This window comes from Oncorhynchus mykiss, chromosome 6, assembly GCF_013265735.2.
Source record: "Oncorhynchus mykiss isolate Arlee chromosome 6, USDA_OmykA_1.1, whole genome shotgun sequence".
Lineage (NCBI taxonomy): Eukaryota > Metazoa > Chordata > Actinopteri > Salmoniformes > Salmonidae > Oncorhynchus > Oncorhynchus mykiss.
Window position 1 is genome coordinate 74,087,510 of NC_048570.1, and position 14,041 is coordinate 74,101,550.

The 14,041-nt window shown below is 43.8% G+C and overlaps 1 protein-coding gene across 3 annotated transcripts in view; it reads right to left on the minus strand.

The window, feature by feature from the left end:
- Nucleotides 1–1,257: 1,257 nt before the first annotated feature.
- stk33 (serine/threonine kinase 33) overlaps nucleotides 1,258–14,041 on the minus strand; it is a 39,021-nt gene continuing 26,237 nt past the window's right edge. For 2 of the 3 annotated variants that reach the window (XM_036980942.1, XM_036980941.1), the window contains exons 3-14: nucleotides 12,434–12,578; nucleotides 11,795–11,908; nucleotides 11,569–11,673; nucleotides 11,283–11,421; nucleotides 8,609–8,691; nucleotides 7,673–7,760; nucleotides 7,508–7,583; nucleotides 6,643–6,755; nucleotides 6,371–6,456; nucleotides 5,797–6,180; nucleotides 5,310–5,411; nucleotides 1,258–2,351 (exon numbers count right to left, since the gene is read on the minus strand). In XM_036980942.1, the coding sequence (XP_036836837.1) occupies nucleotides 2,031–2,351; nucleotides 5,310–5,411; nucleotides 5,797–6,180; nucleotides 6,371–6,456; nucleotides 6,643–6,755; nucleotides 7,508–7,583; nucleotides 7,673–7,760; nucleotides 8,609–8,691; nucleotides 11,283–11,421; nucleotides 11,569–11,673; nucleotides 11,795–11,908; nucleotides 12,434–12,556 (1,734 nt within the window). In that variant the 5' untranslated portion in view covers nucleotides 12,557–12,578 and the 3' untranslated portion in view covers nucleotides 1,258–2,030. Of the gene's footprint in view, nucleotides 2,362–5,309; nucleotides 5,412–5,796; nucleotides 6,181–6,370; nucleotides 6,457–6,642; nucleotides 6,756–7,507; nucleotides 7,584–7,672; nucleotides 7,761–8,608; nucleotides 8,692–11,282; nucleotides 11,422–11,568; nucleotides 11,674–11,794; nucleotides 11,909–12,433; nucleotides 12,579–14,041 lie in introns of all 3 variants that reach the window. The other variant, XM_036980943.1, reaches the window with a different exon arrangement.

The window sequence follows — 14,041 nt, forward strand, 5'->3', positions numbered from 1 at the left end:
TTAAATCTGGAATCCACTACAGCTCCATCTGGTGCTTACATAAGTAGTATCAAGTAAATTGCAAATGTAATCCCACAATATTACAGTTTGGTGTTTTCCCATTTCCTTTTGCCCTTCATTTTTATTGATAATATAGACTGAGTATACAAAACATTAAGGACACCTGCTCTTTCTAAGACACACTGACCAGATGAAAGCTATGATCCCTTGATGTCACTTGTTAAATACACTTCCGGTATAGGTTCAATAATTTTTAAGCCTTGAGACATGGATTGTGTACGTGTGCCATTCAGAGGGTGAATGGGCAAGACAAAACATTTAAATGCCTTTGAACAGGGTATGGTAGTAGGTGCCAGGCGCACTGGTTTGTGTCAAGAACTGCAACGCTGCTGGGTTTTTCACCCTCAGCAGTTTTCTGTGTGTATGAAGAATGGTCCACCACCCAAAGAACATCCAGCCAACTTAACAACTGTGGGAAGCATTGGAGTCAACATGGGCCAGCATCCCTGTGGAACGCTTTCGACACCTTATGGAGTCCATGCCCCTCGAACCCAATATTAGGAAGGTGTTCTTAATGTTTGGTATACTCAGTGAATACTATAAAATATATTTAATTTGTCATTCACTCTGTGCTCCCATAAAGCATATTTTTTTATTTTCAAAGTTGTGTATCAAAACTAGGCTCCATCCACCAGGCCAGAAAAGGCAAGCATGCCTACCTGGACAAAGTACTGGCAGCCTTTGATAAAAGGGAGCTATTTACAGTTTAAAGGCCGTGAACCAATCACCCAAAAGGAAAAATGTGCCATGTGCTTCACATCAAAAGAGCTAATCCAACCACCACACACATACACACAGAGAAAGCCTCTGCTCAATCCGTGCTCCACTGTCTGCACACATTCACTTCAAGATGCAAATGGGTGGATTTGAAATACAGCCTCTGTGGGTTCTGCTTGACTACTTTAATGTTGTATCTATGCTGGGGATTATTCTCTCTACAGCAGAAAGACCTGTGCTTGAATGGCAGAGCCCTCAAAGTAGCTCCTGCTGCTTTCAATGGCCTCGCAAACGAGATTAGAGCCATGGTTGCCCTCAGTCCCAATCCCCTGCGTTTTGAGGGTGCGTAACCAGCCTGTGTGTCACTGGCGGTCTGTATTGTCACCAAGAGGGTCAACTGCATTTTTATTTTATTTTAGAAAAAGTGAGAGATCAAAACAGAATAACGGAAAAGTTATCACAAAATCACAAAAAAATAAATCACATTTCTGATTATGTTTATTGAACACAAAATAATGGAGTTTCTGTACATTAGTTTCTTCTCATGATGCTTGGCAATCATCCTTAAATCATCCTAAGAACAGCTCAATGAAAAGAATAAACAGCAGACAAGCTTGCGCCCCTGGTCGCCACTGACTACTAATGAATGTTGGACTAGTTTTATGTTAATGACATTTGTGGGGAAAAACAAAGCACTTTGAAGATCTTACATATCAAATATGCCCGTTAGGATACTGAATGAAATAGTATACTTTTACAGTACATAGAAAACACTAACAGCTACACAACCCAGTGTACCACTAATAAATCATGAATTATGCCCAACGGAATAAATAAGAGAGATGAACACTCCCTTTGAGTTTCCCCCATCTACTTTTTAATGATTGTATTTTGAAACGACTCAGACTGTCAGTGAGTTTGATATGGAAAATGCAGACAAAGTATGTAACTAAGCATAACAGAAACGACAGGTAGCCTTAGATAGGTCAATGGGGATACAACAGGGATAGTTTGAACAACAGGAATCAGGTGCTTTACTGTGAAATTATTGCTAGGTCAATTATTTGCTCTCCTGATTCCACAGCATGCTGGTTTACCCTCTGAACGTATTCAAGCTGATGCTACTGACAAACCTATCTTCAGCATCTGTCTACTGGCCATTCTAAAACAACATCACAGTGGGTGTGTGAGAGACTATTCATTCAGTCCAGGGCTGGTGTGTGTCACACAGTGGATAGATGAATACCAACAGGTCATGTGTCTAGCAGGCCTGCCACCCCCAAGGGTACACCTCTGACTGGGGTCCTCTCCTTTGGCACGCCGCGCCCGTGGGGATGGGGACTCTGCTGCTGGTGCCTAGGAGCTCTTCTTATGCCTGCTGCAGAGAGGTGGTCGTGGGGAGCGGCTCCCAGGCCTAGAGCCAGAGGGGGTGTGGGGGGGTTTGTGGGCCTCAGCCTTCCCTGGACTGGCCGCTGGTTTGGGAGCTGGCCCCACTGGGGAAGAGGTTGGGTGGGTCTCGCTCTTGTCTTGTGGGCTGAGACGATTTGCACTCGACTGCCTGGAGAGTTTGCCACCTGTATGGGACTGCAAAGATAAGATACTCACATTCATCTCACACAAGGCCAATACAACAGGTTCACCTCTACAGAACAACATCTACTGGATCTGTCACTAGCTCGGCTCACCTTCTAGGTAAATCTGTCACCATCTAGTGGTGAGTGAATATCAACAGCACCAACATGATGGCCAAAAAGCATTAAAACACCCACACTAGTAGAAATCCACTTTTTTGAGCTGAAAGACAATTGCCAGAGCTTACTCATGGTGTTGCACAACGATTGAAGTCAATAATTCATTGTTTTAGGTCAAAGTATAATATATTTGGGCTTGATGTGACAAACCCAAATTGCCCACTTCGTGCAAATTCGTGCCAATAACATGTATTTTCCTATGAAATGACATGCACATTCTTCTTAGCCAATATTTTGTTTCAGGGCTGGGTTTTAGTTGAATGGTACCACCCACCAGCATGGCATTGTTTATTAATCATAAACACCTGCAAAGTTTGAGAGTTCCGACTGAGCTGAGAAATATAATAGATAATTTATGGAAGACGCCAAAACTGGAGATAACAATAGATGACAAAGTCAAAGTAACTTGTTTCCCCTATCCATCTGTGGCAAACTATCCCTACATCAGGGATGGGCAACTGGCGGCCCGCGGTTTGAAGGCCCTTGGAACGGTAGAATACACAAGGTACAATTTATCAATTTGGTTGTGCATCAGCAGATTATTTTTCTTGTTATGTCAGTCAGTAACCACGTTTCCATCCACAGTTTTTATGCGAGTTAAGTCATATTGTATAGAAATAAATCATTAGGCGCCTCCTGAGTGGCACAGCGGTCCAAGGCACTGCATTGCAATGTTGTGGCATCACTACTGGGGTTCTACTTGTCTCATCGCGCTCTAGCGACTCCTTGTGGTGGGCCGGGCACCTGCAGGCTGACTTCAGTCGTCAGTTGAACGTTTTTTCCTCTGACACATTGGTACAGCTAGTTTCCAGGTCAAGCAAGCAGGTGTTAAGAAGCGTGGTTTGGCGGGTCATGTTTTGGAGGACGCATGACTCGACCTTCGCTTCCCGACCACGTTGGGGAGTTGCAACAAATGAGACAAGATCAAAATTGAAGAGAGAAAAAAAATACAAATATCAAGACAGCTGTGATGAAAACAGGAGGCTTCAGTGCAATTTTATAAATGCTGACAGATTATTTGTTCGTTCGACCTGATGGGATCTTTTTGTTTTGGTAAAATTGATTATTCGATGGCTGTCCGTATGCACAAATATTGATATAACCATCATATCGAAGTCAATTTGGATTCCCCCGATGATATGGTGTGTGTAGTCCTCCCATTACGACTCGGGGAAACCTTGCAGTTTATTAGGCTATATGATGATCAATGCTTGATTGCCATTTGAAAAATAAAAATATTCTCGCTCTTATCCATAATAATCTCATCGTGTAGACTAGACACTATTATTTTATATACTAGATAGTATTTTAGTTGTCTCTTGGTGTCTTTACTATGTATAGAAGTCATATTTTATTGGTATTTATTTGAATTTAATGTAATCTTCTTGTCTATTACTGGTCTGTACTTTGTCATGCATTTAATTTTTATGTGGACCCCAGGAAGGGTAGCTGCTGAATGTGCAGTAGCTAATGGGGATCCTAATAAACGAAATCTAGACAACTCACACAGCCTCCCCACACTGTACCTGTGAGCTGTTGGCTTGAGCGCAGGTGCCAAGCCCAGAGTAGGCACATTTGCTATTTAACGCAACAGTTTTTGTGACAAAAGTATTGGTAGAGTTGGAAATCAGATGGAAACATGTCAAACTTTTGAGTTTCATTCATAAAAACTTTTATGAAAATGTATATTTTGTGAGCAATATGTCATTATTTATCTGAAACAAGTCCATTTGATGGAAACATACCACAGCTGGTAAAATGTGCACATTTTCTTTATACGGATTCTAGGATATTCACATGAAAATCTGTCTCCAATTGGATGGAAACCTAGCTAGTGATAGTCAGTCAATTAGCCCATGTCAGCAAAAAACACAAAAAAAACGTGATTGCTAAGTTAGCTTAGCGGCCAGCGGTCTCACTTAGATATCATATTTAAAATGGCAAACATTTCTTCTACAATAGCAGGAAATGATCCGTAAAAGAGCTAATCTTTCTCTCCGCCCCATGGCAAAATGAGTAGAATTGCATGAAATTAATTATGAAATTGAAAAATCTTCTCTCCGCTCCATGGCAAAATGTGCTTAATTTAAGCAAACTTGCTTTATGGATGCGAGTACGCAAACCCGTGAGAAACTGCGGCCCCTCATGATGAGTTGGTGGTGGTGTGATGGTCCACACCCTCAAAGTTGCCCATCCCTGCCCTACATGCTTATGACAAATCCAGCTCCAGAACCAGCCATAGCCTAGCTGGCTAATCTTTTGAACAACAGAAAACATTAGCTAGCTAGATAAAGTTAGCATGCTAGCTAGCTACACTGACAGCCATCAGCACCCTGCTTGTTGTTTTTCTCCACTCCACGTGGAAATGTTCCCACCCCCAATTCATGAATATGTATCAGCAGCCTGTGTTATTCTTTGGAGGTGGAACCTAAACAACAATTTCCGCTACAAGACAGGAATTACGTCGAAATAGGGGTGGCATTGCCCGCTGGTGGGGGCCTTTAAATCTAAAAGCATTTTCTTTAACAAATCAACCCATTTTGAATCAGATCTTATACCTTCCAGGCTGTTTTGTGAAGACAAATAGAGATTCAGCTTGGCTTAAAATAAAATACATTAATCAATGGCCCGTGTGACAAATTCAAACCATTTTTGCACGATGAAAAGTTGTAATCATCTTTATTGCAACAATATCAGAAAAAAAACTATTGTCGAAACTGTCAAAAAAATTCCCAGTGTTGTGAGAAGAGGACTTTGCAGACAGACTGCTCAACGACTGACCTGTGAAGTGGGGGGACTGAGTGAGTTGCAGACCTTCATAGCAGAGCTGTTGGTTTTCAGTCCATTGGACGATGAGGAAGCAACCTTCTTCTTCTTCTGTCTCTACAGTGGATTACAGAGATATCGGGGGAGGGGGGTGTTGAACAACCCTAAATATTGTAGAGCGCCTGAACCGCTGGGTGATAACTCCCATGCTTTAAGTATAGCTACTCAACAGAGAGCTAGTCTTTAGTCAAAAACAAGATCATTACCACATAAGCTAATTGAGGTGGAAGTAGAAGAGAAATGGACGATCGTATACCAGTGTGTAACTGAAACAGCTCACTTGCCAAGAAGGCTACTTTTAAACCAGAGCTTGAGTCATGGTGGGTTTAGTGAAATAGGTTATTTTGAACCTAACACCTATGAAGTGGCAGGTCATGATGAGTTTCATGGCGTGACTGAGTTGTGTGTACAGTATATGTGGTAACTTTGCATACTACAGTACCTGTTTGGTGGGGGTGGTGGGTTTGCTGCTGCTACTGTCTGTGTCTCCCTCATAGCTGAGCTCAGCAATGTTCCTGCATGCTGAGGCCACCCTGGGCTCTGGCCTTACCTGGTCCTCCAGCCTGGCCCCACCCTCCATCCCTGCCCTGTTCTCAGGCCTAACCCTAGGTTCCAGTGTTACTGTATGCTCTGATCCTGCACCGTCCTCCAGCGTTGCCCTGGGCTCCAGAGTCAGGCTGTCCTGGGAGCAGCTGAGAGAGAGCTCGTTCAACACATCACTGACCACCTCGCTCTCCTCCTCTCTCTCCGCCTCCTCCGGGTCATCCCGGAACAGACGCATCATCTCCAGCACGTTGGTGGGAGTGGCCAAAGTGTTGGTGTCACCCTGTAAGACACAGTACCACTACCTAATGTTAGATCCCCTCTAAAGGGTTAATATCACCACATTGCAATAAACCCCATAAACCAGGCTGTGAGATACCAATTCCCAACCCCATCATGCAGCAATAACAGAGAGTCCTTCCTGTACTCATTAGTGTTAATGTGAAATGTTGCTGGGTGGATCAGCCCCTTACCGTGATCCAGGGGTTATCCAGCAGCTCATTGGCTGTGATGCGATGGGCGGGATCAACTTTCAGGAGGCAACTCAACACTTTTTTGGCTGGTGAGATAAAAATGTGACAGTCAGTACGCTATGTTAAAGTCATGTAATAATAACCATTGTAAGAAGGACCTATCAGCTCAACCTGGATGTGGTCAAGTACCATGTGTCCTTAGAGTTCCATATCACCAGAGGTGTTACAAATAGAAGTCAGAGAGGTTGAGAAGCAGTACTACTGTATGTCACCTGCATCACTGATAGAGTCCCAGATGGGTCCGACAAAGTGGAGTTCTCCCTTCTTGATCATCTCAAAGAGTCTTTCCTCAGAGGTGGCGATGAATGGAGGTTCCCCACACAGCCTACAGGGAGACAGTCCTGTCAGTCACAAAGGCTACGGGGAGGCAGTCCTGTCAGTCACAAAGGCTACGGGGAGGCAGTCCTGTCAGTCACAAAGGCTACGGGGAGGCAGTCCTGTCAGTCACAAAGGCTACGGGGAGGCAGTCCTGTCAGTCACAAAGGCTACGGGGAGGCAGTCCTGTCAGTCACACAGCCTACAGGGAGGCAGGCCTGTCAGTCACACAGCCTACGGGGAGGCAGTCCTGTCAGTCACACAGCCTACGGGGAGACAGTCCTGTCAGTCACACAGCCTACAGGGAGGCAGTCCTGTCAGTCACACAGCCTACAGGGAGGCAGTCCTGTCAGTCACACAGCCTACAGGGAGACAGTCCTGTCAGTCACACAGCCTACAGGGAGGCAGTCCTGTCAGTCACACAGCCTACGGGGAGGCAGTCCTGTCAGTCACACAGCCTACGGGGAGGCAGTCCTGTCAGTCACACAGCCTACGGGGAGGCAGTCCTGTCAGTCACACAGCCTACGGGGAGGCAGTCCTGTCAGTCACACAGCCTACGGGGAGGCAGTCCTGTCAGTCACACAGCCTACAGGGAGACAGTCCTGTCAGTGACACAGGCTTCTAAAACTATACTACTAGTTGATCGGTCACTGGGCGAACTGTACACAGTATAGGAAAAGCTGCTACAGTGAGAGGGAGAGACACAGACAGACCAGAAAGACAGGCAGTGATAAAGGAGGGATGGGTGGGTGCATTGCTTACAGCATGTACATGATGACCCCAATACTCCACACATCACACTGCTGACTGTACTCATGAGCATTGATCACCTCAGGAGCTGAAACAGAGAGGAGAGGACCGGTTTTAACAGGACTACTCTAATATGATGTGATCTTTGTGTGTAGGAGCTGAGCGTGTCAGTCTTACCCATGTAGATAGGAGTCCCACAGGTGGCTTTCAGCATGTTCTCACTGCCAACACCCCCCTTCTTCACTGACAACCCAAAGTCTGTCACCTGGGAGGAGAGAGGGCCGACAGCAGACACTGATACACACGCAGGCCTACAGCATGTATCCATCTCATATCAAATCCTTTCTTGTTGGTGTTATTTATCAGACAAAACAAGGTTTACTTGAAGAGCAACAATAACTGGGTCTCTCTATGTTAGATTAATAACAAATACGAGCTGTACATGCTGTCTGGTGTCATGTAGTATATAATGGCAGGCAGGAGAAATACTGTAAACTAACTATCAAAATAAAGAAAGTTGCACACTCAATCTAGAAACTCCCAGTATTGGGTATTTACCAACGTTTGGCATCACTGTGCCTTCTTCAGGGTAATGTCATGAATACTTGAACCAGGTTATGTAGACAAACAGTGCAATTAGTGGAACCAATGACAATAGTGAGGGGTGTATCATAATGATTAAGTTAATGAGAAATACAGCAGGAGAAAATATCCAGGAGAGATGACCTCCTCCTGACAGATAAAAGCCTTTTATACCGTGCCAGAACAACGCTGTCTTTCAGCAGTGTGTGTGTGTGATTTATGCTGCCGCTCTGCCTTGTTTGAGCCCACGCTCCAGGTATCTGCTTTAGCCTGTGCTCCGTCAATGCACACAACATGCTGGGCCCAGGCGGTAATTTGTCTTAAAAGATGCTCTTGATTCACCCTTCTGTACGGCGTGATATAAAGGGGAACCAAAAGGGGGTCTGTCATAATGAGGTAGCATTTAAAACCATTTAGGGGGAGAGTGGGGAAAAAACAAAAAGACATGAGGAGCCTGTCCTTAAGTCCCTGCAGAGACTGGCTGGATGAGAAACGGCAGTGTGAGTCTTCCAGTTTGTGTCACCGTCTCACCTTGATGTTGATCATGTCATTATCAACACCATGGTAACTCTTCACTAGAATGTTCTCCAGTTTCAGGTCCCGGTGAACTATGTCTGGAATACAAAAAAGAAACACCTTTACTATGAGAAGAACCAACCATAATGGCTTTCAAAAGGCCTTTAGCAGAGAGGACAAGTATGATGGTTAAAAGCATTTAAAGGCTAAATCTACAATGAGTAATTGTCCCCCATGATGAAATCAGGGGAAGGGACTGTGGATCTGTCTCAGTCCGTCCGTACACCATCTCAGACAGTACTGAACGATTTTGACCAAACTTCGGTGAATGATGTGTCTTATCGTAGAGATCCAGCATTTACAAAATGACACTGATTGGCTCAAGGCGGGAGCTATAGTAATTAACTGAAATGTGTGAGTCATGCCAGAGAGGGATAAGTGGACCCAAAATCTGTCTTCTCCAACAGGTGGCGTTTAAAAATATATACATGAAAAATTGCTCACAAAGTAAGGAGTTTTTGTATGGAGGTACATTTTTTTTCATTTCACCTTTATTTAACCAGGTAGGCCAGTTGAGAACAAGTTCTCATTTACAACTGCGACCTGGCCAAGATGAAGCAAAGCAGTGCGACACAAACAACACAGAGTTACACATGGAATAAACAAACATACAGTCAATAACACAATAGGAAAATCTATATACAGTGTGTGCAAATGTAGTAAGATTAGGGAGGTAAGGCAATAAATAGGCCATAGTGGCGAAATAATTACAATTTAGCAATTCAACACTGGAGTGATAGATGTGCAGAAGATGAATGTGCAAGTAGAGATACTGGGGTGCAAAGGAGCAAAAATAAATAAATAACAATATGGGGATGAGGTAGTTGGGTGGGCTATTTATAGATGGGCTGTGTACAGGTGCAGTGATCGATAAGCTGCTCTTACAGCTGATGCTTAAAGTTAGTGAGGGAGATATAGGTTTTTTGCAATTCGTGTCAAATTTGGTGACAAAAAATTGAATGGCTTTTTTGCTGTGTGTGGCATATTTGATCTAATAGACGTTTTATGAGTGTACATGGATGTCATCGAGCATTCCACTGGGAATGAGTTTGATTCACTGAGAAAGAGAGGGGTTCTGCCCCAGCTGAAGTCCCAGAGATTGTGACAAAAACAGCTACTTTATCCTCAGGAAAACCATGAGCGTCTTGCTAAATTCAAGCAATCCCTATGACAAATCTCTAGATATCAACCTTCTTTTAAAAATGGTGAGCCACAAAGTATCAGTGGTCATTAAAGGAGATGTGCAGAACGGAGCAGAGGATTCGGAGACGTTTGAGAGAGTTATAAAGGTTAGATTAGATGCTGCTGCTAGATTGACTTGATGGGATGGGAAATAAAGTGTCTCTGCACACATATTCGTTTTTGAGGAGTTTTCTCCCTTGGAGTCTTAAAGTTCAGCTCGGTTAAAGGGATTTTGTGAGAGGGGCGGAGCATGCTGACCTCTAATATATTGTTTCCTCTGCTCTAATGTTCATGTAGATTGAGCTCAGGAAGATATGGACTGAATAAAAAGACTCTGGGGTGTACAACAGTGGATGAACCTCTATATTTATATAGTAACAACAGCATTGTGAAGAACTAATAGTACAATGAACAAATGGTTCACAAAATTCATAGTAATATTCCATGGGACCAAATCGTTCTGTGCAAAATAAATGTATCATTTCTATGTCTTTACTAAACAATTTGTCATATTTCCTTTTCAAAAAGTAATGAATGTGCATGCTGCTTATATATGGTTAAAAGGACAATTCCTCCACTTTTTACCTCATATTCATCATCTCCAGCACCAAACCAGTGTCTACATATCTGAAAACAGCGCGTTTATATTTCTTTCTGCAAAACGTACTGGTGCACCGTTTTCATTATGTACACACTGGTATTGAGCTGGAGACAAATGAAAATGTGGTTGAAAAGTGGTGTAATTGCCCTTTAAGGCCACTACCTGTGACAGTCACTGCTAACCTTTAGCATCACATCCCCACTGGTATCATTAGTCGCCATAGAAGTGCGGCACGACAGCGCAGAGGGACTCTTAGTGTGAAAACACACCTATTAATCTGCATTCCTCCCCAGCTCGTTGTAAATGAGTCATTAGCCCCATGTAATGGTGTCTCATTGCCAAGCAACGTCCTAAATTACCTCTAACTAGAGATTTCACCATCAGCAGGGGGAAAAACAGCATCTTCAAATAAACCCCTCAGACTCAATTAAAAGGGCTACCATTTTTGCCTGGCAGTTGTTCATTATTATCTCATTATTAGAATAAGCCAGGTTCTATAATGACTGGGAGCCATAACGTGGTATCATCTCCCTGATTATCACATGTCAATGAGGCCAAAGCAATTTGACTACGATGTGACCGTGATATCACCAATTTGAACATTGTCCCCGCACACAATTTACTCATACAACACATTGTCTGTACTGTTTGCATTAATGTTGGAATGATTGAATCAGTGCACCTAGATTAGTTAGTTATGTTTCATAAATGTCAAAGAAGGCAGTCTGATATTCTGCCTCTTACCCTTCCTTTATTGTTTATTGAAATAAAGTTTCACCGTGTAAAATGTTCAAATGTAGAGCCTTGTAACGGTGTGAAACCGATAACTTTAGTCAGTCATATTACCCTTCTTATGCAGGTAGACGATGGCCTCAGCCAGGCTGTTGATGATGTGCCTGGTCTCCTCCTCTGTGAAGCGTGTGTTCTTCTGAAGGAGCTCCTTCAGCTCCCCTCCCTCACACAGCTCAGTAACCAGATACATCCTCTGGACACAAAGCACAGCACACAGACTGATAATGGCCCCCACAAATAGATCTGACCAGCCTCGCTCTCATTCATGGTGCTTACGCAATCGTCTGCACGCACACTACTGAGATATTGACTCCATTACATCTAAGAAAGCATCCCTTACCTTTTGTGTTTCAAAGACTTCCTCCAGATGTATTATGTGTGCGTGGTTCACACGTTTCAGGATGCTCACTTCCCGTTCCAACAGTTTGACACCTGAACTTCCAGCCTGCATGGAGGGAAGAAGCTGAGTGAGTGCACTGGAGGTGTGGGGCTGTTCTAGTAGCCATTAGACTGACTTTAGACTGTCTCTTTTCACCACAGCCCATGGGAAAAACTAATGCACTCACCTTCTCTTTGTTCACCTTCTTAATAGCCCATTTCTTCCTTGTCTCATTGTGGGTGGCTTCACAGACGACACCAAAGCTACCTTGACCTAATTTCCTCCCAAATGAGTATATTTGCTATGGGGATAACAGAGGAACCATTAACAGAAAGGCAACTCACATCTGCTCTGTCAATTCAGTAAAACCATTCACAAGGAAATTTACCCTCTGCTTATGGGCTTGTTTGAATATACGAGCTCGGATTTATTTCCCTGCTTCTATTGCAACATTATCTCAAGACCTGAATCCTAAAGTGGACCTTAATTTTCAAGCACTCAAATAAGGAAAGTTTGCCAGTCTCTGGAGTTGCAGAATATAGTATTTCTAATCAAGTTACAAATGATTAAGTTGCTGCCGCAGTTCATTCAATCTCAGGTCTAATTAACTTGATCATTATCTCTGCACATGCAAGGCTGAGCACTGCCTGCTGCAGATTTGGCAAAGAGAGCATCCGAAGCCCCGAGAGAGGGGGTGGAATCCGGAGCAAACTGGTGCAGATGGAGGCAGTATAGAGGTCAGCCGGGGAGGGGTAGAGGGTGGTACTAGTGCCCCAGGGCGGTGAGGGGGAAACTGGGCATAAACATGGATGTGGTCTCTACCTACCTGGAGGTCAGCCTCATCCTCCATACGGGTGTGGGGCACCTTCCTCTCTGCACTGCTCACACGGGCAGTGTTCCACTGAGAAGCCATTTTCATGCCAGCTCCACAAACATCTGCTGCTGTCATCTACAGATGAGGAGCTTTATAGCTGGGTGAAGCGCGCACACACACACACACACACACACACACACACACACACACACACACACACACACACACACACACACACACACACACACACACACACACACACACACACACACACACACATACAACTCAGGGAAGGAGCGGAAGGCAGACTGAGATGACCCCTTCTGGGTGCATCCAGGCATACAGTCTAATCACACTACAGCTAACAATCATACAACAATGTACATTTTCACAGGATTATTTCAGCAGTGAAATAGGATTGTTGAACTGTTGTTTAACATCATTTTTAGGACTGTGACAGTCATGGAATTTTGGGTGACGGTTATTGGTCAGCCAAATGACAGTGGTCACCGTTCTAATAGGGTTCACCTCGGCTCCTGACTGCATGTGTTGCCGTGCTGCTGCTGCAGGGAGGGGGCATTGCCTAGGCAACCAAAGACTTGTTTGCTACAACTCTTTGCTTGTTTCAGCAAGGAGCAACAAAGTTTCATCACATTGTTAAGAATCCATGTTACCGCAGAAACCGACTCAACCGCACGAATGCCCGGCAGCCCCGTCTTCAATCAGCTGTTCGTTCCACACAAAAAAGTATCAAATAAATGTAAACGGTTATTTTATTTAAATGACAATCTTCATCCATAACTGTTGGTTATGCAGTGATTGTGCCAGCCCTAATCACTATATAGGTCAGGGATGAGCAACTCCTGTCCTCTGGGGCCGGAGTCTGACGTGACGTCTGCTGGTTCTCTTTTGTCTAGCACACTGGAGCACACAGATACACCTGGGCAGTTTAACTCACATGACCTTAGGAGCCAGTCAGTTGGAGGGCGCCTCAGTAGGAGGCCTGACACTGTCACTGTGGTGACAGCTCTGCTACTTAAGGTAACTCAGATTCTTTCTCCCCCACTGTTTAGACCAGAGCAAGCTGCCGCAGCACAGAACCCCAAAATGCTAAAGAGCACCTGGCAGCTTTTTTTTTATTAAGAGGATTAAAGTTGGGAAATGTTTAGGTGAGACACTTGACATTGAGAAAAGTAAAGGGTTCATTCCATTTCCCCCTTATAGTACGCAATAAGATGCCTATTCAGACTTTTCATTTCAAATGATAGCATTCTAATACATTCTAGAAGTGAGTTACTGTGGTGTACAATAGGCCTACACTTTTAATCCATCCCAGGTTAAAGTAATATTATTATGAATCCCCTAATTAGTCATACTATGATACAACTGTAAAAATGTATTATTCCCAAAATTAACTTTTGATATGGTAACAATTATCTTCTTTGTTAAATCACAGAACCATAGACATATTTCCCCCTGTCAAACGACAGTGTAAAATAGTGTTTAAGATAAACTACTTCGAAATGGAGACACCATCTCCAGCATTCAAATTGGCACACTTTGCCTACCTTTGTCTCGTCACCATTGGTTTCTGACCAAACCGGTGTCTGAAGACAGGTT